Source organism: Lutra lutra, chromosome 3, assembly GCF_902655055.1.
Source record: "Lutra lutra chromosome 3, mLutLut1.2, whole genome shotgun sequence".
In the NCBI taxonomy this organism is placed as follows: Eukaryota; Metazoa; Chordata; class Mammalia; order Carnivora; family Mustelidae; genus Lutra; species Lutra lutra.
The window spans coordinates 183947693-183974783 of record NC_062280.1 but is presented as its reverse complement, the minus strand read 5'-3'; the positions used below and the strand labels follow the sequence as shown (position 1 = coordinate 183974783).

The 27091-nt window shown below is 35.2% G+C and overlaps 1 protein-coding gene across 1 annotated transcript in view; it reads right to left on the bottom strand.

Annotated features, from left to right (window-relative positions):
* Window positions 1-10518: 10518 nt before the first annotated feature.
* GPC5 (glypican 5) overlaps window positions 10519-27091 on the bottom strand; it is a 1410504-nt gene continuing 1393931 nt past the window's right edge. The window contains exon 8 of the mRNA XM_047720231.1: window positions 10519-13680. Within this exon, the coding sequence (XP_047576187.1) occupies window positions 13523-13680 (158 nt within the window). The 3' untranslated portion in view covers window positions 10519-13522. The remainder of the gene's footprint in view (window positions 13681-27091) is intronic.

The window sequence follows — 27091 nt, the reverse complement described above, 5'->3', positions numbered from 1 at the left end:
GTTGATTCTTGTATGGAGGATCAATACCCTCCCTCAGGTTATTCTCTGTCAAGGAGTTCAATGATTTATTCTAAGATTCAGCTCTTTTAAACTCCATTAAATGTTTAGAAGTATCCTTTATGGAAAAAAAAAAAAAATCTGTAGCTGTGTAAGTTTGTTCAAGCCGCTATACCAGAATACCATAAACTAGGTGGCTTAAACAGCAAAAATTTATTTCTAACAGTTGTGGAAGCTGGAAAGTCTAAGCTCAAGGTGCTGGCAGATTTGGTGTCTGGAGAGAGTCTATTTCCTTGTTCATAGATGGACAACATTTTGCTGAAAACTCACATGACAGAAAGCAGCAAGGGAGCAATCTGGCGTCTTCTTTAAGGCACTGATTCCACTACACAGTCTCTATCCTCATGACCTCATCACATCCCAAAGGCCCCATATTCAAATACCACCATCCTTGGGATTAGATTAAAATATATGAATTTTTGGTGGGTGGGTGGGTGGGTGGAGACACAAACATTCAGTCTATAGCAGCAGCAAAGAAGTATTGAAGAACCAGCCTAGTGTTTAAAGACTAAGTTCCAAGCACTAAATGTCTTCAACTGTCCCGGGTACCAGTAGAGATTTCTGTAGCTTTTTCAGTACTACTTTTACAGTAGCCACTGTAGCTTTTTCAGGGTAGATCATCTCCCTCCTCAGGGTTAGCTCAGTAAAGGGAGATCATGCCAGACTGACAGACTTTCAGCAATCAGCCTTTCACACATTGGTACAGACACTTAATGAGGTCACAGCTTTTTCCCTCAGGGTCTCCTAGTAATTGCCACCTCAGTGCCTTAGAAATTCCTCCATTGCTCCTCCTTCCTAGGTTTTGTCCAGAGGTTTAGGAATTTCATTTCTTGAGATAGGGATTTCTCTATGTTGGTTAGGATTCACCTTGACATCTTCCCTAACTTGAAACATGATGAAAGCATTGATCTTTTAAGGGTTCATATTGTCCAATCCTTTTCTTCTTTTTAAAAATAACTTTATTGAGATATATTTCATATACTATAAATTTCACCCATTTAAAACAGACAATTCAGTGGTTTTAAGTATATTCAGGGTTGTGTAACTATCACCACAATTTTAGGACACTTTCATGACCCTCCCTATTCCCTCAACCCCAATGCCCTGCCCTGACAGCCATTAATTTACTTTGTGTCTCTATGGATTTGCCTATCCTGAACATTTCATAAAAACAAAATCATACCATATGTGGAATTTTATGATTGACTTCTTTGACTTAGCATACTTTTTCAAAGTTCGTCTATGTTGTAGCAAGTATCAGTATTTTCTATTGTCAAATAATTTTGTGTGAATGTGCCATGTTTTATTCATCAATTGATAGCTATTTGGATTGTTTTTACTTTGTGGTTATTATGAATAATGCTTAATGCCCATGTTTTTGTGTGGGTATATGATTTTATTTCTCTTGGGTATATACTTAAGAGTGAAACTGTTGGATCATAGGTTTTAAGATTTTGAGGAGCTGACAAACTGTTTTCTAAAGTGCCTACACCATTTTATATTCTCACCAGTCATACATGAGGGTCCTAATTTCTTTACATCCTTGCCAACATTTGTTATTTTTCTTCCACTTTAGTGGGTATGAAATGGGATCTTGTGGTTTTGATTTCCATCTCCCTAATGTCTGATAATTAATTATGTTGAGCATCTTTTCATGGTTTCATTGGCCATTTGTATATAGCCCTTGGAGAAATGTCTGTTCAGATTCTTTGTCCATTTTTAAAAATTTGGTTATAGATCTCTGTATTACTGACTCATAAGACTTATTTATGTTCTGGGGTGCCTGGGTGGCTCAGTCGTTAAGCATCTGCCTTCGGCTCATGTCATAATCTTAGGGTCCTGGGATCAAGCTCCATGTCAGTCTTCCTGCTCTGCAGGAAGCCTGCTTCTCCTTCTCCCACTCCCCATGCTTGTGTTCCCTCTCTTGCTGTCTCTCTCTCTGTCAAAAATAATTTTTTTTAAAAGAGCTCTTCTTATGTTCCGAACACAAGTCCTTTATCATATATATGATTTTCAAATATTTTCATCCATTTACTTTCTTGATGGTATCCTTTGGGGCACAAAGGATTTTAATTTTGATGAAGTCCAGTTTATCTTTTTGTTGCTTGTACTTTTGATGTCATATGTAAGAAACCATCACCTAATTCAAGATCACAAAGACTTACTTTCAGGTTTTCTTCTAACAGTTACTTATCATTAGTTCTTTTATTTAAGATCCACTTAAAGCTAATTTTTGTGACTGGGTTAGACAGGAGTTCAAATCTGAATTCATAATTCTGTACTTCATTGATTTATACATTTATCCATAAGCTAATAGCACACTGTCTTGGTAATGCTTTACTGTGCTTTGAAATTAGAATGAGACTTTCAACTTTGTTATTTTCCAAGATTGTTTGTCTCTTTTGAGTTTCTTGCATTTGCATATGAATTTTAGGATCAGCATGTCAATTTCTGTAAAAAAGAAAACATCTGGGATTTTGATAGAGATTGCATTGAATCTGTAGATCAATTTGGGGCATATTTCAATTTAATAATATGAAATCTTCCAATGTATGGACATGAGGTATCTTCTCATTTATTTAGATCCTTAATTTCTTTTAATACTATTTTATGGTTGTGTGTATAAGGTTTTGTATATAAGTCTTACCCTTATCTTATTAAGTTTATTTCTAAGTATTCAATTCCTTTTGTTGTTCCTGTAAGTGGAATTGCTTTCTTTTTTGGATTGTTCATAGTTAAGATACAGAAATACGACTCATCTTTGATATTAACTCAAACTCACTGGTATTAACATTTTTAGTGGATGTCTCATAGCCATACAAGTTCAAGTCATTGTTAATTAAAGAGAGCTTTACTTCTTTTCAATCTGGATGTCCTTTATTCTATTTCTTTTTCTTGTCTAGTTGCTTAATTATCCTGGCTGACTCCTCCAGTGCATATTGAATGGATGTGGAAAGAGCCAACATCCTTCTCTCATTCCCCATCTTAGGGAGAAAACTTCCAGTGTTTTACCATTAGATATGATAGATGTGGAATATATATATATACATATATATATATATATATATATACACACACACACACACACACACACACACATACATACACATACACACACACACACTTTGTCAGGTTCAGGAAGTTCCCTTCTATTATAGCAATTCTAGACACTGATTCCCCTTCAGAGATAATTGTTATTGTTGCTTGTTTATTTGTTTGTTTAGTATTTGGCTGCACTAATACTTGGCTGCAACTGGTAGCTCTACTGGGTTCCCGTTACACCCAGTAGAGATCTTCTGTAGAACCAGGGATGGTGGAATCTGCTGATACTCCGTTGCTGCCAACCCTGCCTAGAATTGCTCTTCCACAGTGGGAGCTGAGGGAGATGGAAGCTGCAACTTGACTTGCTTGAGAAAGGAGGAGAGCACTCTTTACTGACTGATCCAATACATCTTCTCTAGTTTGTGGGTGTTGGATGTGGGAAAATAGGCACTGCTACCAGGTTGGAGTCAGTGTCAATATAGTCCTCTGATAACACTAAACTGTGAGAATTAGAATCTGTTGATGGCCGTCTACATAATCTGTCTGAAATACCTCATCCATGGCAGAAAACAGGGGGTTTGGGTGTGACAGGGTAGGGGTGAGGTGAAAGGTCTTTCCACTGTGGCTGCTGTTACAGGAATTTTTTCTCAAGTCTTATCTGTGGGACATGAATGCAGTCCTAACTGGAGTGCCACTGCCTCACATTGTTTGAACTGGATTTCTTTAGATTTAATGAATAAATCCTTCTGAATTTGTGTCAACACTTCAAGCAATTTCCAGAGAATTTGAATGAGTATCAGTGCTAACTTTGACTAGCTTAGCAGATGCCTCTTCCTGGAAACATTTTCTTGAGTTCCTCACAGGGCCATTCTGAAAGTCCTACCCTTTACTTAGCTAAAGAAAAATATTACATGACACTTCCTAAAACTCCAAGGCATATTTTATTCAGGGGGGGTCCTACTGCAATAAATTGTTGGGATCTCTTCAGTGAGGCTTTGCAGCAGGGGAGAGAGATTGTGTTCAATTCAGAATAAAAGGCCAAGTAGGAATTTATAGCCAAAGAGAAAAGTAGATAATTTCTTTTCAGTGGATGGTTACTTACTTAGAGGAAACATCAGGACTATGGGGGAATTCTGGATAAAGTGATCTATGAAAATTCTTGCTGAAGGCAGTCCAGGGTGATCAGAACCACCTATAAAAATATAATCACTACATACTTTTTCTGTAAGCATATGTCTGTGTCTTCTTTATGGATATCTGTATCTAACATATATATCTAAATTATCCTGGATAATCTTATAAGAGATTTTTTAAAATGCAGCAAAACATTAACAGAGGTTGACAGAATTTTTGGTGATATTCTTTTCTATTTTCAATGGAAATTATTTTAATCAGAACAAAAGTTGACTACTGTCTTATAGAAAACCTTGTATTTTAGATAAATCTTGAAGGAAAACAGAGATGGAAATTTCTCAGTTACTGTATGGGCTAATATCTATGAATATACTGGTCATTAATTTTTTTTTCTATTATTACAATGGAATCCATCATTTAATAGCTAAAGTTCTCTGTATAATAAATATAATTCTGCTTCAACAAAAGGTAACTAATAAGTGAATAGAGAAATTTTCTTTCTTGGCTCAATAAAGACAAATAGTTAACATCTTACTGGATTTTAAGAAAAGAATAAAATTCTGGAATTAAAGACCACATATTTCAACTCTAGCTGATTTGTCCTTCTGTCTCACAGTAGAATGAAAGAACTCTTCTCAGAAAGGAAGTTGTTTAGAAGAATTTCAATTATTCCTACTTTCTCATTGTTTTAAAATTTAGAACACGCCATACACAATAAACTGGTATTTAACAAAGAACTACTAATTAAAATAAACTATTGATCTTCATGTTTTAGGATATAATCTATTATAATCTGGTAAATCTAAAGATTGCAAATCAGAATGTTAGAGCAGAAAACAGTAACAGTAGCAAAAAAGGTTTCTTTCAATGTCTTTAAATGTGACACAAAATATTTTATTTCCTATATTTCAAAGAAAATTATTGGCAAATTTGAAAATAATAATCTATATGTTAGAAAAGTTATTTATCAAGATGCCCTGAATACTCTCTCTATATTCTATTATATATAAACTCTATTATATTTTGAAACTCTATTATCTCACTATTATAATGAATGTTAAGGTAATGTTAAATTTTATAATTTCTCTAAATGCCTTTTCTTCTCTTCGGTAACCCTTAGAATCAAGAGTCTAAGTATATTCTCCTAAATTGATATATTTGCCTATTTTTATCTGTTTAGTCCCTGTGATTATGGGGCAATTTCTACTGAATATCAGCATTTAAAACATTTACAACACACATGTCTTAGTTGATTTGAGCAAAAATTTTGATTTAATAGAGTATCCATAGAACTTTTCTTAATTAAAGAGCATTCGATGGTCTTCTGTTTCAAACCAGTTATATTACCGTTGGTAATTCACATACCCATTCTCGAGTTTAGCTTTCTTTACTGCAGAATACATGATCTTTAGGCTTCCATATAGTTTTGAAATGAAATGATTTTTTTCAGCATGTCGTTCACATCTTAGTGTGAAAGACTTCACCTAAGACAAGGTTTTGATAAGACTGTTAACTAAGATTACTATAATGTTCCAATTAAGATAGGTACATCACTAATTAAAACTTCCCAGTAAGTCAGAAATCTCAATAAATCTGTATAAATCCCAATCAATCAGGGGTGGAGGTATCATCATCTTTATTTTACAGATATTTCAGATTGGTGGCAGAGCTAATATTCAAAACCAGGGCTCATCTAATTTCCGAGCCAGAATGCTTCTTTCCCACATAGCGTCCCACACCGGCACTGGAAAATAGATAACAAAGCCAACAAGACGCTAAAAGATGCGTGTCACTAAAGGAGAAGAAAGCACAATTGATGACTTGGGGAAAATGATACATTTTAGTTAAATTGAATTGTCATTCTTGCTCAGTCATCTTACCAGTTAGGTAACAACCTAAAAGCAAGTCGGTAATTAAAAGTCACTTTTATATATTTTGTAATGAGACTACTAGGCTAACTATTTGTGTTTGTTGCAGTGTTACCCAGAGGAAGACTCTTAAGGAAAATAGAATGTGTATATAAGACCATGTAAGTGAAGGTTTCTACAATATGTAACTTATGCATGTGTCTTACTGCTACAGTGGCCACATATATTCTCTTGTGTATAGTAAGAGATCCTTGTTTAATGCTGATCTGTTTCAAATGAAAAATGAAAGTTCGCATGGAAAAATAGCAAGTAACAATTTTAAAAAGTTAACTGTTTCACTGAGCTTCCCAGTCTTTGATTAAAACACCAGAACTAATTGACATAAGGCAATGTTTATATATGCTTATAAAACATATACATGATAACAAACAGTAAAGACATGAATGTGTAGGTTTATTGTACAGATAGGTATAGATCAATGTGTATATATGCTCATGTATTTACATTCCATTACACCCATACTGTAATAGATGTGTAGCTAAAATAGTAGTAAAATAAAAAATATTTATTATAAATTTATTGCAGTCACCATCTGTGATGGAATTTTTAGATTCTCATTAATTTTTTTTATAAATGAAGAAAAAATACTAAAATTACCCACACACCATGTTTAAGAGCTGTATTTTTAAATAAGCTGTGATTCCAAGCTTCCATCTGCTTACTCGCTGAGTGATACAGAGCATTTGCTCCCACTGCTAGCACTTCTGGTCTTTTCTTCATTTTCTGAATTAGCCCCTGCACTACAGGGGACCAGATAACATGCTTCTGTGCTCTGTCAGCTTGTTCTGCAATAAATCATCAGAGGCAACAGCATTTGTTTAGGCCTATTTAAAAGGGTCTCCTGGGAAAATCTGCGAGAAGAGAAAACACTGTCAAACTAACTTTTATAACTTCATCTCTTGCTTCCACACCCTTTTATCTTTTGGTCTCTCAGTGGAGTCACTCTATCTATTATTTGTTTTTAAATATTGTGAGATGCCACAGCTGAATTAGTGAAGGTGCCAGATCCCATCTCCTTTAAGAATAGCTAAAACAAAAAGCAATTAGTTGCTAAGTATTTAATGACAGGATAGATTTCTTTGCTTAGGCGTATTGTCCTATCCAGTGAATGAAAGCTGTAGAACAATTGTGTTAGCTATTCTTCCCTTTACTTGTAAAAAGATTATCCCACTCAGTCGTATGTAGAAAAGCCACATCTCTATGTGTGATAAAGAAATCTGAATTATAGACACAAGCATAAAGTTGTAACTAAAATTACATTTTATCCACTACTTTTTTTAAAAGCATCTTTTATATATTAAGTAATAGTAGGTTTTAACAGAAGATATCAAGTAAATAAATGTTCTCTATAGCTTCGTCAAGGTTTCCTGTTTAAAGACTGGAAATCTAGAAGGGATTTTAGGGATTGCCCATTTAGCTCAAGCACATTATTTTACAGATGAGGAACTGCATTTCAAAGAGGGTATGGAAGTTGCCAGAGGTCATACAGAAAATTAGTACGAAACCTCTGAAGCTGTGTTTGTTCTGGTCTCCCCAGCATTTTTGGCTGATTCTAAGTCCGTGATTGAGCCAATCTCTCTATCAGATGGCTGCACTAGGGCATCTAGCATATGGAATCTCTTCAGGATGCTTACCTTATTACCAGAGCTAAGTTTGTGATGAAAGAAAGACAAAAGAAAAAGAAAATATCTGAGAGACTAGATGGGAATAAAAGTAAATGTAATAAGAAAAAAATTAAAAATAACTTTCAAAATCTACAAGTTGGCCATCCTAATCATCTGACCAATCAAGTGTTTTGAGCTCATGGGATACTGGATGGTACAGTAGAAAGAAAGATTTTGAGGCTCAATTCAATTTAGAATACTTGCTTTGTCACTTATTAGCAACATATACCTAAGGAAGTGATTTGGCAACTCAGAAATATCAAGTTGATGGTGACACTTAGTTCATTATCAAGCAACGCACTGTTGCTTATTGACAATTGGTTCTCACCTCTATTTGGGCTGTGCTCTGCCCCATGGGATAGTTGCCAACATGGCCATCCGAACATGCTGGTCAAGTACGCTTTCAAGCAGGATGGGGAGGTTGAGATTTTCAGTTTGTTCACAGAGACCAATTCACAAGTAAACACTGGGTCAGGGAGACAGCCCTTTAAAATCAATGAAAACAAGATCACTCCCTAACTCCCCATATATTTTTTTAAATATATTTTCAACAACATTATTGCCTTGTAGCCAGGATGAAGCTAAGTGAAACTTGAAATATGAAATCAGGCAGGAGAGGTTCTCCCTGCACTTTTTCTCCTTTCCCTCCCAAACTCTACTTACTCAATTTCAAACTAATTCAAAAGCTTATCCACATGCAGAATCCATAACTAAATGTTTTGTCATTGTCACATCCTGGGAACATGTGCATTTGAACAGAAGCCTTAATGGGAAAGGAACAAACATAAATTATTAAGGCGTGTAGTGAGGCAGGAGAATTCCTAACATGTTGCATTATATAGTCCTCTAACTCTTGAGTTAGATACACTTAACTCAATTTTATAGATAAGAAAATAAAACAGAAATAGAACAGAGACACCTGGGTGGCTCAGTTGGTTAAGCGTCTGTCTTCGGCTCAGGTCATGATCCCAGAGTCCTGTGCTCGAGTCTCACATCAGGCTCCTTGCTCAACAGGAAGCCTGCTTCTCCCTCTGCCTGATGCTCCCCCTGCTTGTGCTCTCTCTCTGACAAACAAATAAATTAAATCTTTAAAAAAAAAAATAGAACAGCAAGAAAATGTGTATAGGGTGTGAAGGTATGTTCTTGGGCAGCAGGTAGAGCAATGCACTTGCATGGTGAGCTGGAAAAGGACAGTGACTTTGTAAATTGTATTCCGGAAGTCTTTTGACCACAGTTATGGAGTTGGAGTCTTTCTTGGTTCTATGTGGGTCTTTCAACCTCATTCTGAGGAAACTGCTACTGTTGGAAAATTCTTCACCTGGTCAGTGCCTAGATTTCTTAAAGACCTAGGATAAGACATGTGCACAAATTGTACTGCTCACAGCATTGTTCTTGCAATCGGCTCTTTTTCTTTCTTATGTTGCTGGTCTTCACTAGGTAATCTCAGGGAAATCAGAGGCGCCTCCCTGTCGCTTTCCTTCTAAGATGCTTCTTTTCTTCTAGTTCAGTACTTCTCAAAAGTGGGTATGGAAACTAATAAAAATAGGGATTTACTAGTTTAGTTACCAGGTTACTCAAATTAGTCCTATGGGTCAATCCTATCCCTTCTGTCGTCAAATATTTAAATATTTACTATTGACTGAATGTTTAATTATTTATTTACTATTTTAAATCTTTACTATTCTGTTTTTAGTTCTGTGGGATTTAAAATTCTTCTATCTCCTTTTCTTCCTCTTCCTCTTGATCTTTGATGTGGGCAAAGTAAAAATTTGGGGGATGTGTGACCTCCTATCTTTCATGGTAAAGATGATTCCATTGTGACAGTTGGTAAGTACAAGAAGGTGAGAGACTCTTGAATCATGTTTGCAAATTTATCCAGAAATATTCATCCCATCCCTCCCTGTTCCAAATATTATTGTTGTTTCTACTATGAAGATAAATTATATTGTGAAGAAATTCTTTAGTAGTTTTCTGCACATGAAAGCAGAGTGAATAGTTTAAGAACTGTATTAGATTAAATCCGCATTTATAAAATAATGACATAATACCACTTCAGTCACCATGGAATTATAGCAAAGTCAAAGAAAGCAGACTTTGAACCTGAGCAAGATATTTTATCTATATTTTAATCAGAAATAATTAATATACAACAATCTCCATTTAAAGAAAAACTCGATATGCCCAAAGTCATACTTAACAACCTTAATAATTATTTCTGAATTTTCATACAACCCATGTCATTATATAAGCTACTAAAGTTTGCAATATAAAGAAATACTGATATCACAGACTGCTCTGTGAATATCTCATAGAATAACAGAAGTCTAGGTTGAATTCATTCACTCAAGAAGAAACAATTTTTTATGTACCTGAAGGGTTATGATGATGGAAACAATATTTTAAGTGATTGAAAACAATTAGCAATAAATTAATTGAGTCCTTTTCAAAGCATCATCATTGAGCACTTCAGAGAAATCTGAGTGTTTAGGAAGAAATAGCTTATTAACTTCTATCCTTTAATGACAAGAGAACACTCCAGACATTATTTCATTGATAAGACATTCCTGCACAAATAGAGGATAAAAAGGCAAATCTAGGACTTTAAAAATAATATTCTGCCACTTTCTGCCTTTCTCCCTGCCTTCCTCACTGCTTCTTCCTTCCTCTCTGCCTCCTTTTTAAATTTTTTTTTAAATGCCATCTGTGCCTTATGGCTAAAGAAATATTGTATACCCTTCAGTTGCACAGAAAAGGAATTTCATGATAGTTGTAAAATGTGTGTATTTTCTTTCTTTTTTTTGGTAGCTGATTTATTTTGGGGGGTTGATGTGTTCAAATGGGTTTTCCACACATGGGAGGGCAATGACTGGTACTGAAAAAAAAGTTCATGTTTACATTTCCTTTTCTTTATGCTTTTGCACTAGTATGTAGTTTTATAATTATACAATTATAATTATACAATAAATTGAACTTGTTTTTTAAATCCAAGTTTGGAGACCTAAAGTACCTCTGAGTAATTTTTTTGCTAACCTCATGATTCTTTACGACTGTTCCAGAGCTATCCTATCTTTGAACCAGGATCATATATAGTTTATTTGGAGACATTAAGTTCACCCACCTGATTCTACTGTGATGAGCTGTATGACACCAGACAAATTACATAATATTTGTATGCCTCAGTATCCTCATCGATACAGTGGAGGTGATAATGTTATTGGGAGCATCAAAGGAGATTATGCATAAAAGCACTGATCATGGTGCTATAGCCACATAAGTGTTAGCTCAGATTGTTAACTGATTCTTCTCTAATACATACATAACACTACACTGTTCCAGGATCACATAAATTTATATAGAAATAACTAAGATTTAACAAAAAGCCTTTGTTTAAATGATTGAAGCGAAAGATATGACTATAAAGCTGTAAGTGATATTGTAAAATATATACATTCATTTGGATGTTATCCTTTAAGTCCTCTTAGAAAGTAGACACATATTCAAAAATCTTACCATTGATCAAAGTTTTTTAGACTTATGGAAGACTTCAGAAAAGCATTCCGAGACATATTTAAAAAACCAAAAAAACCCTCAGTGTTGCAGTTTTTATTGGCCAAAAAATGAGCCCATTCTTGGGGTAAGGAAGGTCAAATGGGATACTCTATTTCATTTGAAAGAGTTTTAAATTATGAAGAACTGGTCAAACATACAGAGCTATGGAGTAGAGTATTAAAGAATGAATATCCTCATTGAGAATATTAGAAAATATGCTTTAGGCTCTTAAAGGAATTCTAAAAGCCTATGTATGTTTTAAGCTAGAGGAGCAATGTTACGACGTGTATGGTCTCTAGCGTGCCTAGCTGAAGGTAGACAACACTCATTTGAAGATGTAAAATTTAGTTGATAAAAAAGTTCATTCATACTATTGATGTGGTTACTACTCTGCTTTTATGAATCTCCTGCCATATTGAAAATTATCTCCCATAATATTATTTAATCCAGAAACATTTTAGTCTGCTGAACTATGCCCTTCAGTTTGTCTTCCAAATTCCTCTAAGGTTGGGAAAGAAGTTTTGCCAGAGCAAACCAAACATGACTTGGGCAGGAGTGTCACAAATGGGTGACTTCGTATTCCATGTTTATTTAAATAATGAGCTGAGCTTAAAGATTAGACAAATATGAGTTGACATTTATAATTTGTGGAGTGTGGTGGTGCAAATGAGATATAAACCAAGTAGATCATCGGATAAATCTTAAGATCTGGAATGGAAGCCTATGGAAATGACAGTCAGACCTGGCAGGTAGAATAACACAGTTTTGAAGTCTGTTTAAACAAGCAATAAAATCTGACTTGTCAGTTTAAACATACCGTAGTTTAAATTGACCATTGTGAGATCATTTGGTTAATTTAGAACCCATGAGAGAACATGATTTGATCATATACTGTTTCCTGATTTGGAGAGATTGATTTCACCTTACAAATATTTGCCATCTATTGAGTCCTCTTTGACTTTTCCTCAGAGGTCATTTCAAATTCCTTTGATTTTTAAAAAATTTACAAATTCAGCCCTTCTCTTTTCGATTCCGTCACTTTGTATTAATAATATTTTCTGGTTCCCAACTGGCTACGATACTTCTTAAAAGCTAACTTATCACTTCCTCCTTAAGTACAATGATCGACATATCCTAATCGGGGTCTGCTGAGGCATCTTATCACAACTGGGAAATCAGGGACTGTGGATTAGCGGTTCTGCTTATGTGCGTAAAAAAAGAGCTAAAGCATTGTGTGCTACATTTTCTGTATTAGTACATGTCTTTAGATATTCATAGGAACCTTAGAAATGTATAGATAGCCAATTATTTAATATCAAGATTTAAGAAAATAGCAAATAATATTTGGAGGATGAATGAATATATCATTTTGCAAGTTATTTACTAAATAATTAATAGCTTTCTTAGAGATATTCCCAGAGCAGATGTGTGTTTACAACATGGCTAAATCCATTAGGCAAAGAGGAAAAAGAGCCTCAATATCAAAGATGCATTTTGAATGTACTAGAATACAGGTCAGATGCCACCAAAATACTCAGGTTAAGTTTTGTCTGTGGCTAAGTTACAGTGGATAAAATTTATCAAGCTTCAATGAAACTACATGAAATGCTCCTCAACAATCTACTCTATAACTTACAGACTTCAAGTAATTTCTTCCTATAGCTTGCAAAAATGGAAGACTCTCTTGAAAATTCATGCATACTACTTGCCATCATTTGTTTTGATTCATTTAATGGAATTCTAATTTCAATATTTTAAGAAACACTATGTGCTGTTTTCATTGTTCTACAAATATGCTTTCCATTTAAGACATTTTGCTTTTATAAAGAGTTTAGAATCAAAGATAGTAAAATTACAGATACACTAAATCCATATGCAAAGTCTCTTCTGTGCTCTTCACATTGGCAGGTTTAATACATTAGAATTGAAGGAGACTTAAGTTAGAATCCTAGAAGACATGTTTTCAAACAGCCTATCATTTCTAGATACTTTGTGAACATTCCCACTTGGCTTATAAGAAGTGAGTGTGACATACCTTTTCATAAATATAATTGTTACATTCACAAAGACTTATTATCCCAATCAGGTGAAGACAGGGGAGAAATCAGGACTCCAAGAAGACAGGTATATCAGGGTGGAAGAGTTCAGTTACCAAAGCCAAGGAAGGAACATTACCACACCCAGCAGCATAAATGCCATAGATTCAGGTGCTGCGGAACATCCTGCTCCCGTTGTATCTAACGTACTACCTCGGCCTGTCTGATGGGTCTGCTTTACGTCACTGAGGTTCACGTCCTCGGGCATCCCTGCAGAAGCAAACAAGAAAACACAGGATAATGCATGACCAGCTCCCCATGATGTGTCTAGAACAGCTCTTAAACCCAAAATGTTGGCGCCATTGTTTTATCCTAGCCTTCCCCATGCGTTAGCCCAACTCTAAATGGTTAATGTGCCACAGGCACTTCTGCTCTTCTTAAATTAGAGAGAGCAGGCCCTTGAGTGGGAGTTCTCAAAAATATTACAAGAGCAAAATGAAAAGCTCTCCAGGTTTTTAAAGCACTTGGAATATTTTCCTAATGCCACTGATTCGTTTAAAAAAAAAAGAAATTTAATTAAAATGTCCTGAGGTATGGCACTATTGCTTGCCTCAGAGATGTAACAACAATTGCAGTAACTGTGTGAAATCTTTCTAGTGAAAATAAAACCATGTAAGGAGAAATAATTAGGACATTTTTAAAAAGTAGAACTTATACTGATTGTATTCTGTTTTAGACTGAACTATGTATACGTTCCTTATTGGAAAAAGATCAAAGAATAATAAATATTAAATGATATCCTTTACACACATCCATGGCTATGAGGATGGTTGTAGACATCTGTCAACAGAGCAAAGAATTTGTTAATAGGGTGAAGATTAAAGTTAAGAATGAAGTGTTTGATTAAAAAAAATAAAAGTAGGTAAAATTATAGACCAAGATCCAGATCCTGGTTATTACTTTTTGTGCTATGAAACCTGAGAAGCTGAGGAGACCAGCCCCCAAATTATTGGGGATGAAATAATCACTTTATTAAAGAAACTTACCTTATTATGATATATGTAGGAAATTACTGACTTATTTACTAGGTAGTACCTGCAACGTTTTGAGACCATGTGGCATCTGAAATATCTCATGGCATGCCACTATCAGTCACAATTAATAAAGTTTAAATTCAGTGTTGCTACAGCCATAAATATTGACATTGTAATTAGAGTGAGATTGAAAAAAAATCTTCATATAAGAAAAAGTCAATATTTATGTAATTAGGTCAATACATGTGTATAATTCAGAAGGTAAGCTCTACCGCATTCAGGGATGAGAGCATTAAAACGAAGCACAGCTCTACTGATCTGACATATTGATTTTTACAGTCTGAGTTCTTACATTATTATTCATTGTTTGAGTACCTGTTTTGCCCTTCTGTGTCATTAGCCAAGATGAATAAACTAGTGATTCTTTCTTTCTTTTTTTTTAAATAGGGACTAGAGTGTGAAATTTTAGTCATGGTTTTATACTTCTTGATATAGCCAGAGCTTAACAAGGAGCTATGAGGACTTTAGGCAATTAAAAAATGTTTGTTTTTTTTTTCCCCAAGATAACTGTATAAGTTTGAGCTTGAAGGGATTTACTTTTCTTTTCTAAAGCACTGTGAGGAGGTATCTGGGTTTGATTCATGAGTAACTTTTTCTTATGCCTTTTTGAGCTTCATTCATTCATAAGCCAGCCACTGGTCTGGGTTCAGATGTATCAAAATGAGTAAAAATATGTAAGTAGAAAGATGTTAAGCCTTATGTCTGCAAGCCAGGCAATCCCACTTTCAATCAGATGTCATTTTCACATCTGAGTAGAGATGTTATTAATAAGTGTAATAGTTCTAAAGATGATGGACCCTTGAGACGATACTTATATGACAACAACTAAAGATCCCTTCAAGAGCCTTGTAGTGAAGGCTACAGTTTCGGGTCAAATCACAATGTGGTCTTGACATTTGTTAAGAAATCTGAGTGGGGGCGCCTGGGTGACTCAGTGGGTTAAAGCCTCTGCCTTTGGCTCGGGTCATGATCCCAGAGTCCTGGGATCAAGCCCCACATCAGGCTCTCTGCCCAGGAGCCTGCTTCCTCCTCTCTCTCTCTGCCTGCCTCTCTGCCTACTTGTGATCTCTGTCTGTCAAATAAATAACTAAATAAAATCTTTAAAAAAAAAAAAAGAAATCTGAGTGTGCAAAGAAGGCTAGCCCCACAATTATTTGATGCAAAGATGGTTTTCTTAAAGGGATTTAATTAACTGAGCTTGTAGATTATACCAAAGATTAACCAAAGAGCCATAAAAGAAAAAAAATCAGTTTGGGAATTTATTACATCAATATATTAAAAAGTGATCTTTGAATAATCTTTTTATACATCATAGCAATATACAAGATGCCAATAAGTTCATATTTCTGTCTTTGGTGATGGAAGACAGATAGTCATATTATTATAAGAATAAATATACTACTAAAATTTGGGCACATGCCTGATGGTTGGTACTATGGGGTATATAAAGGGATATATGTAGCTTGGTCAGAGAAGACGCCACAAAGGAAGTGTCATGTGTTAATTTATTTGGCAATATCTATAGAGCACATGCTAGGGTGCCAGTATTGTTCCAAACACTTCACAAATATTAACTTGTTTAATTCTCATGATAATCCCATGCAGTTGTTACTGTTACTGTGCCTGATTTTATAGCTGAGGAATCTGAAGCGTGGGAGGGTTAAGTAACATGTGAGCAGGGGAAGCAGGCATCAAATATGGAAGTCTCTGTTCTGATCACTTGTGCTGATTCCAAGCACTTTGCTGGGGACTAAGAAATCAACATTTAACCCAAATTGGGAACATAATCCCACAGATTGGGATTTTGTGCTACTTTTGTGTATTAAGCAACTAAGTACTCAGAATTAGAATTCATGTGGCAAGGAAACTGTTTTTGAATCAAAATTAACAAATTTTGAATCAAAATAACTTGATGAATCTGAGAGGACTTTGTTTTTTTTTAAAGATTTATTTATTTTAGAGACAGAAATAGTAGGTACACGCACATGCATGCACATGGAGGGGAGGGACGGGGGAGAAGGAAAGGCAGAATCTCAAGCAGACTCTCCTCTGAGTGCAGAGCCCTACACTCCATGATCCAAAGACCCTGAGACCATGACCTGAGCAGAAATCAAGTCAGAGGCCTAACTGAACTGACTAGACCACCCATGTGTCCCATTAGCTGCTTTTTTTTTTACCATGCATATGCCAGCCTTTTCCTTGTGACAGGGAAATGTGGGCATTTTTTTCCTCTCTCTCCCCTTAATCTATCCACATACCTAAAAAAATTCTCTTAGCTTCACTGAACAGTGAAGATTATGTTTAAAGATAATAATTATTCTCTATTTTTAATAAGGAAAATTACATGGGCAAGAATTAATTCTTAATATGGTCACTAATTTACAAAATTTCCCTTCTACCTCTGTCAGACAGCCATTGGTGACTGAATGTACACTATGCACTTATGGACTTTTTCTTCATACTTTGAGTCTTTAAAAAAAAAAAAATAAAGCCAATCTTTTCTACCAATGATGAGTGTGTAGGGCAGATTGAAATGCTGGGAGTGGATTATAGGTCATTATTTGAATTCAACAAAGTCAAATAATTTGTCTCTACAAATGGTCTAAAAATGTCTATTACATAGTGTGCTTTTTAATAAATATCACTGAATGAATAAGTTGGAGGATGTGATTTTACACAGTTGAATGAGGTAGGTAGAATTAATTAGATTATTAATTAGATAGGTAGATAATTAAATAGATTAGGAGCTGGAGTAGTACTCTACTCAAGGTAATGTGGTTGTAGTGAAATCCCAGGTGTGTCTCAGTCAAATGTGGTTCTCTTTGATCCCAGCACCATGCTCTTTGCCACTACACAAATAAAGCACTGAACTTGCAGTCAAACATTGGCTCTGCCACAGTCTGGCTGGATGACTTTAGACATGACTTCGGTTTTACGGAACTTTGAAATGACAGCATTTTCAGTGAGAAAGAAGGGTTAGTCAAAATACAGTATTGACTAATTGATTAAGTAATTGGAAAATGAGGTAGATATTTATACCAGAGAATTCTCTAAAAGAAGTGTCTATAAGACCAAAGACTTAAGTATAAATAATGAGAAAGCAGACAAATCATACACTTTTTTTTTAAATTTATGTGTAGGTGGGGGAAAGCATGTAGATTTTTGGGCAGACTCTGTAAAATAAAAGAGTAATAGCTTTAATATCTTAAAAAAATAATCTCTGTGCAACATGAAAAAGTAAAGTACAGGGACAAGTAGCGTAGTGGAGAAAATGTTGCCGTGCATTTTGCAGCAATGTCGAGAAAATGTTGCCGTGCATTTTGCAGCAATGTCTTTAACGCAGAAAGAGTTCATAGAATCCATAAGAAAACAACAAAAATCCCGATAGAAAGGTGGTGAAAGAAAGTACATGGATATTTAGAAGATAAAAAGTTAATTTATCTCTAAGAAAATAATGAAAAGCTTTCTTTGTTGGAAAGAAAATAAATATCATTTTACACATCATATCAATTATCTAATGTCCAGTGACAAAGGCAAGGCAGAGAGGAGATAATAGTTTTGTTGTTGTTGTTGTTGTTTTGTTTTTTTAAAGATTTTATTTATTTATTTGAAAGAGATCACAAGCAGGCAGAGAGGCAGGCAGAGAGAGAGAGAGGGGGGAAGCAGGCTTCCTGCTGAGCAGAGAGCCCGATGTGGGGCTCGATCCCAGGACCCTGAGATCATGACCTGAGCTGAAGGCAGAGGCTTAACCCACTGAGCCACCCAGGCACCCCTGAGATAATAGTTTTGTCAAGGATACAACCCCCTTTTTAGGGCATTTGCCAAAATAAATAAAAATGTTTTTTAAATATGTTTCCTTAACCCAATAATTCCACTTTTATGAGGTAATTTTGTGGGAATATTAAGAAAATGTGTACATATTTATTCACAAAATATTAATCTGTACAATGAATAAAAAAATGTTATTAGCAAATTGGGTTAGGAAAACTAAGGCACACATTATTACAAATGATTCAAAGAATAGATATTGGTACAGAAAAAAAATCTGATATAACTTTATATATATATGTACTTTCATGAGCTTTAGGGGTATTTGAAATCTGATAGTCTATACCTGCCTTTCTTTAGAGTAGGGTATCCCTCATTAATTTCTGTGTTCACCTAGTAGGCATTTGGTAATAATTAGGTGAATGAATAAATTGAGAATTTAAGTGAGTACAGAAAATTATAAAATTATAAAAAATTTTCTCTAATTCAGTTTTTCTTCCCCCATATTTTATGAGATGTAACTGATATACAATATTGTGTGAGTTTAAAGTATACAACACACTGATTTGAAATACTTAAATATTGCAAATGATTACCACCATAGTTTTAGCTAACACCTCTTCATCATGTCACATAATTACCATTTCTTTTTTGTGGTGAGAACATTTTAGATCCAATCTCTCAGTGATTTTCAAGTATATAATAATATAGTATTATAGCTATAATCACCATGCTTCACACTAGATCACCAGAACTTATTTATCTTATACCTGGAAATTTATATCCTTTGACCAATATCTCCCCATTTCCCTCACCACTGCTTACCCCCAGTCCCTGGTAATGACCACTCTACTGTTTCTGAGATTAATCTTTTTTAGGTTTCACATATAAATGATATGATACAGTATTTGTCTTTCTATTAGTTATTTCACTTAGCATAATGTTCCTGTTTGTCTCATGGCACAATTTTCTTCTTTCTCATAGCTGAGTATTCCATTGTGTGTATATATACCACATATTTTCCCATTAATGGATTCTTAAGCTGTTTCCTTATCTTGGTGGTTGTGAATAATGAGGTAATGAACATGAGGGTAAAGATATTTCTTTGAGATCCTGTTTTAATTTCCTTTGGTTATATGCCCAGATGCGGGATTGATGCATCATATGGTAGTCTTATGTTTAATATTTTAAGGAATTCTATATGGTTTTCCACTGTGAGCAAACCAATTTACAATCCTATGAATGGTGCACATGAGTTCCCTTATTTTTCCACATCCTCACCAACATTTGTTGTCTTTTTGATAGTAGCCAACCTAATGGGCGTGAGGTGACATCTCATAGTGTTTTTGATTTGCATTTCTCTGATGATTAGTGATGTTTAGCACTTAGCTTTCTCATGCATCTGTTGGCCATTTCTATGTGTCTTTGCAATATGTCTATTTAGTTCCTCAAATTCAGTTTCATTAATTCATTTTACATTTTATTTCCAGGGTAGTTAACATACAGTGTTATATTAGTTAGAGTTGTACAATATAGTGATTCAACAATTCCATATATTACTCAGTGCTTATCAAGATTAGTGCATTTTTTTCAAGACTTTATTTATTTATTTGATAGAGATCACAAGTAGGCAGAGAGGCAGGCAGAGAGAGAGAGAGAGGAGGAAGCAGGCTCTCCGCTGAGCAGAGACCCTGATGCAGGGCTCGATCCCAGGACCCTGAGATCATGACCTGAGCCGAAGGCAGGGGCTTTAACCCACTGAGCCACCCAGGTGTGCCAAGATTAGTGTATTCTTAATCTCCTTCACCTATTTTATCCATCCCTCCCCCCACCTCTTCTCTAGTAACCATCTGTTTGTTTTCTGCCGTAAAGAGTCTGTTTTTTGGCTTGCTTCTCTCTCTCTCTCTTCCTTTGTTCATTTGTTTTGTTTCTTAAATTCCACGTATGAGTGAAATCATATGGTATTTCTTTCTCTGACTAACTTACTTCGCTTGGCATTATGCTTTCTAGATCCACCCATGTTGTAAGTGGCAAGATGTCATTCCTTTTCATGGCTCAATAATATTCCACTGTGTGTATGTATAAATATATACATACACACACCACATATTTATCAAAAAAGGACATCCATTCATCTATAGATGAATACCTGGGGCTACTTCCATAGTTTGCCTATTGTAAATAATGCTGCAATAAATATAAGGGTTATATATCTCTTCAAATTAGTTCATATTATTTGGATAAATACCCGGTAGACCCATTCCTTTATTATAGGATAATTCTATCTTTAATTTTTTGAGGAACTGCCATACTGTCTTCCACAGTGGCTATACCAGTTTGCATTCCCACCAATACTGCATGAAGATTCCTTTTTATCCATATCCTCACTAATACTAGTTATTTTTTGTCTTCTTGTTACTAACCATATTGACTGATGTAAGGAGGTTTTGATTTGTGTTTCCTTGATGATGTATGATGTTGAGCATCTTTTTTGTGTCTGTTGGTTATCTGTATGTCTTCTTTGGAAAAATACCTGCTCATGTCCTCTGCCCACTTTTAATTGTAGTCAATTAATCTTTGACAAATTTGTTTTTTTAATTGTTGAGTTGTGTAAGTTCTTTATATATTTTGGATACTAACCCTTTGTTAGATAGATCATTTGCAAATATTTTCTCTGATTCAATAAAGTTACCCTTTTTGTTTTGTTCTTTCCTTTTCTGTGCAGAAGCTTTTTATTTTGACATGGTCCCAATAGTTTATTTTTGCTTTTATTTCCCTAGCCTCAAGACATAATTAGACAAATATTGTTATGGCTGATGTCAGAGAAATTACTGCCTGTGTTCTCTTCTAGGATTTTTATGGTTTCATGGCTCTCATTTAGGTCCTCAGTCCACTTTGAGTTTATTTTTGTATATGGTGTAATAAAGTAGTCCAGTTTTATTTTTCTGTAAGTAGCTGTCCAGTTTTCCCTATACTATCTTATTTCCCATCTCATATTCTTGCCTCCTTTGTCAAAGATTAATTGACCATGTAATTGTGGTTTCATTTCTGGGCTTTCTATTCTGTTCTACTGAACTATGTGTCTATTTTTGTGCCAGTAGCATACTGTTTTAATTACTGTAGCTTTGTGATATAACTTGAAGTTTTGAATTGTGATACCTCCAGTTTTGTTTTTCCTTTTCAAGATTACTCTGGCTATTTGGGGTCTTTTGTGGCTCCATACAAATTTTAGGATTGTTTGTTCTAGTTCTATGAAAAATGCTGTGGTATTTTGATTGGGATTGCATTAAAAGTGTAGGTTGCTTTGGGTAGTAAGGACATTTTAACAATTTTTGTTCTTCAAAACTAGGAGCATGAAATGTCTTTTCATTTCGTTTAGTCATCCTCAAATTTTTTCATCAACATTTTATAGTTTTTAAGAACACAGGTCTTTCATCTCTTTGGTTAAGATTATTCTGAGGTATTTTATTATTTTTGGTGCAGTTGTAAATGGGATTGTTTTCTTAATTTATTTTCCTGCTTCTTTGTAATTAGTGTATAGAAATGTAATGGATTTCTGTGCATTGAGTCTATATCCTGCAACCTTGCTGAATACATTTATCATTCTCGTGTTTTTGGTAGTCTTTAGGGTTTTCTATATATAGTACCATGTGAAATGCAAATGAATTTCTTCCTTATCAATTTAGATGTCTTTTGTTTCTCTCTTTTTAAAAAATAATTGAAAATTTTAAAATAGATTTTATTTATCTATTTGTGAAAGATTGGTTGGGGGCAGCACAGGTAGGGGAGGGGAACAGAGGGAGAGGGGGAGTGGGCTCCCTGCCCAGCAGGGAGGGACATAGGGATCCTGAGCCAAAGGCAGACACTTAACTGGCTGAGCCACCCAGGTATCCCCTTCTCTTTTCTCTTTTTATTGCTGTGGCTAGGACTTCTGGTACTATGTTCAATAATAGTGGTGAGGGTGGTCATCTCTGTCTTGATCCTGACCTTGGGAAAATACTGTTTCTCCTCGTTGTGATGTTAGATGTGGCTTTTTCATATAAGGCCTTGATTATGTTGAGGTCTGTTCCTTCTAAATCTACTTTTTTGTTGTTGTGTTTTTAATATGAATAGACGTACTTTGTTAAATGTTTTTTCTGCTTCACTTGAAGTGATCATATGGTTTTTATCCTTGATCTTACTAATGTGATGTATCCCATTGATTTGTGAATATCAAATCACCCTTGTATCTCAGGAATAAATCCCACTAGATCATGATAAATGATTTATTTAATGTATTGTTGGATTCTGTTTACTAATATCTTATTGAGGATTTTTGCATCTATGTTCATAAGAGGTATTAGCCTGTAGTTCTCTTTTTCTGTGGTGTTTTTTTCTGGCTTTGATATCAGGATAATGCTGACCTCATGGACTGAAGTGTGAGGCTTTCCTTTCACTTTTTTATTTATTTTTTAGAATAGTTTGAGATTAATAAGTATTAACTCTTTCAAATGTTTGATAGAATTCACCTGTGAAGGCTTCTGGTCCTGGACTTTGTTTTTTGGGAGTTTTTTGATTAGTGATTCAATTTCATCATTGGTAATCAGTGTTCAAATTTTTTGTTTTTTCCTGATTCAGTTTTAGAACATCACAGTTTTAAGAATTTATCCGTTTCTTTAAGGTTGTCCAGTTTGATGGCATATAATTTTTCATAGTATTCTCTTATCTTTTGTATTTCCTTAATGTTATTTATTTTTCCTCTTTCATTTTTTATTTCGTTTGAGTCCTGTCCCTCTCTCTCTTTTGATGAATGTAGCTGGTTCTCAAAGAACCAGCTCCTGGTTTCATTAATCTTTTTCTTTCCTTTTCTTTACTTTTTTCATTTCTATATCATTTATTCTGCTCTAATATTTATCATTTTCTTCCTTCTACTAGATTTGGGCTTTTTTTTTTCCCTAGCTCCTTTTAGTTGTTTATTTGGTTGTTTATTTGAGACTTTTCTTGCTGCTTGAGATAGGTCTGTATTGCTATAAACGTCCCTCTTAGAACAGCTTTGTTGCATCCCAAAGATTTTGGATGATTATGTTTTCATTTGTCTGCAGGTACCTTTGCATTTCCTCTTTGATTTCTTGGTTGAGACATTCATTATTTAGTAGCATATTATTTAACCTCCATATATTTGTGGTCTTTCAAAATTTTTTTGTTGTTGATTTCTCATTTTGTTGTGTTGTGTCGAGAAAAGATGCATCGTATAGCTTTGATCTTTTTGAATTCGTTGAGACTTATTTTGTGACCTAATATGTAATATATTCTGGAGAATGATCTGTAGGCATTTGAAAGATGTGTATTCTGTTTTAGGATGGAATGTTCTGAATATATCAGGGTTGACTTCTTGGTTCAGTTGGTTGAGCATCTGCCTTTGGCTTAGGTTATAATCTGCAGGGTCCTTCTCCCTATGTCAACTCCCTGTTCAGTGGGGAGCCTCTTCTTCCTCTGCCTCTGGTTCTCCCCCCATTTGTGCTCTCTCTCAAATAAATCTTTTAAAAAGTAAACTTGAATATATATATATTGAATATATATATGAATATATATATATATATAATATATATATAAATATATATTATATATATATATATATATATATATATAGACATCTATCTGGTTCAGGGTGTCAATAAAAGCAATACAATTGCTTCTTGATTTTTCAGTTTAGATGATTTGTGCATTGATGAAAGTGGGGTGTTAAAGTCCCCTACTATCATTGTATTTCTATTATTGTTTTAGTTCCTTTATTTTGTTATTAACTATTTTATGTATTTGGGTATTCCCTTTTTGGGTGGATAAATATTTACAATTGTTATAACTTCTTTTTGGATTGTCCCCTTAATGATTATATAGTGTACTTCTTTTTCTCTTGTGACAGTCTTTGCTTTAACATTGATTTTGTCTGATATTACGTATTGCTACCCCAGTTTTCTTTTCACATGTATTTGCAAGATAAATGTTTCTCTATCTCCTTACTTTCAATAGGCATGTGTTTTGTAGGCAGCACATAAATGGGTCTTGTATTTTTATCCATTCCATCACCCTATATCTTTTTTTCCCCTTTAGGGAGAGGTGGGGAAGGGCTAAGAGAGAGAGAAAGAGAGTGAGAGAGAATCTTAAGCAAGCTCCATGCCTAGTGCAGATCCCCATGTGGGACACAGCCTCATAATCCTGAGATCATGACCAGAGCTGAAATCAAGAGTCATATTTAACTTAACTGACTTGACTGAGCCACCCAGGAGCTCCTATGTCTTTTGATTGGAGCACTTAGTCCATATGCATTCAGAGTTATATATTGCCTTTTTTTTTTTTTTTTTTTTTTTTTGGTGGATCTCCTCTGTTCCTTTCTTCACTTGCTCTCTTCTCTCTCCATAAGTTGGTTTTCTTTAGTGATATACTTGGATTCCTTTCTCTTTACCCTTTGCATATCTATTACTGGTTTTTGATATGCTGTTACCATTAGATTTGTATATAACATCTGTATACAGCAGTCTAAAGTTGATGGTTAAGTTTGAATTCATTCTTTACCTCCCCCTTCTCCGTGTTTTAAGAATATGGTGTCATACTTCTTATTTTGTGATTCTTGACTGATTTTTACAGATATACTTATTTTTACCGATTTTGTCCTTCCTGCTTTTCTTACTCTTACTTTGGTTTTTCTTTTCCACTCAAAGAGTCCCCCGTAACGTATTTTATGGGGCTGGTTTAGTGAGCATGAATTCCTTTAACTTTTTTCTGGAAAATTCTTTCTCTTTCTATTCTAATTGATAGTTTTGCTGGATAGAATATTCTTGGGTGCAGATTTTTTCCTTTTAGCACTTCAAATATATCATACCACTCTCTTCTGACCTGCAAAGTTTCTGTTTAAAAAAAACTGTTGATAGTCTTATGGGTTTTCCTTTGTACATAACTGTTTTCTTTTCTCTTTTTGCTTTTTAAATTTTTTACCACTGCTTTTTGCCATTTTAATTACTGTGTGTCCTGGTGTGGACCTCCTTGGGTTGATTTTTGTTCGGAGATCTCTGTGTTTTCTGGATTTGAATTTGTTTCCATCTTCCAAATCAGGAAGTTTCCAGCTATTCTTCAAGCAAATTTTCTTCCCCCTTTTCTGTCTCTTTTTCTGGTATCCCTATAATGTGAATGGTATGCTTGATGGAGTAATTGAGTTCCCTAAGTTTATTCTCATTTTGAATAATTTTTTTTTCCTCTCACTGGCTCATCTTTTTAATTTTCCATTACTCTGTCCTCTAGGTCACTGATCTGTTCTTCTGTTTCTTCTAACCTGCTACTTATCCTATCTGGTGTATTTTTAATTTCAATAATTGTATCCTTCATCTAGGATTCATTTTTTTGTGTGTTAAGGGTTTTTGATGATGTCTTCTACTCTTTTCTCAAGTCTGTGAGTATCTTTATGGTCACTACTTTAAATTCCTTATCAGGCATATTATTTCTGTTTCACTTAGGTCTCTTGCTGTGATTCTGTATTATTCTTTCATTTGGGACATATTCCTCTGTCCTTATTTTGTCTAACTGCCTATTTCTGTGTGCTAGGAAAGTCAGTTATGTCTCTTGCTCTTGAAAGTAGTGGGCAAGGCATGCACTTTTTTTTTTTTAAGATTTTATTTATTTATTTGACAGACAGAGATCACAAGTAGGCAGTGGGGCAGACAGAGAGAGAGTGGGAAGCAGACACCCTGCCGAGCAGAGAGCCCAATGCGGGACTCGATCCCAGGACCCTGAGATCATGACCCGAGCCAAAGGCAGCGGCTTAACCCACTGAGCCACCCAGGCACCCCAAGGCATGCACTTTTAACAAGGTGGTGCTGCTCTCTTCCATAGGGGATGCCCAGTTGCCACTGATACTGGAGCTGACTGGAGTCACTCTGCAAAGTGCATGTATACAGTCCACATGTCCTCAGTGGGAGGTGTCCAGCTGCTGCCACCGGGACTGAGGTCCTGTGAAGCATGCAGTTTGGAGACTCAGTGTTGGCAAGGTTTGCACAGGTCTTCTTGGGGGAGGAGCTTCAGCATTGGGACTGAGGCAGGTCCTGCTAGAGGGGGTAGAGCGTGATGTAAGTAAGTTAATAGTAAATGCTTGTGCTATCTTGGTCCCTGCAGGTGACCATATGTTTATCCTGGGGGCAAGAGAGGGAAATGGTGGTTGCCAGGTCCTTTGTTCCTGGAGAAGTCCTTCAGGGAACTCTGAAATTAGTAAATAACTCTCTTTCCTGTATGCTCCAGGTATTTTTCGAACTACTGCTTCTATGCTGTAGCTCTGCTTGCTGTTTTTAGTGCTGTCCCTTAAAGGGCATGGGCTCCACTTCCTTTCACCCTCTGGGCTCTCCCAGAGCTGAGGCTGCTGATTTTTATAATTCTAGGCCTTAAGTCCCACTGGTTGTAAGAATACACAAAATTCAGTCCCTGGATTTTTAAAACCAAATGTTATTGTCTTTGCCATGCAGTATCCTTGGTGTGATAGAATGTTTTTCATCTCTCTCTATGTCCATCATCCATGGCTCCCTCACACTTGTGGTCAGACCCATGGCATTTAACTCTCCAACCCTTCTCTACCCTTCCTATCCTCTTCAATGTGGCCTTTTAACAACAATGAATTGTGGAGTTCTGTCAGTCTTTGGGTCATTTTCTCAGTTATTTACACTGATGTGTTATTTTGTTGTATCCATGGGACAAAGTGAACTTAGGGTCCTCATACTCCACTGTCTTACACAGAAGTTCCCAAAGAGAAAATTTTTAAAGTATCCAGGGAAAAGACAGATTCACCTCAACAGAAACAA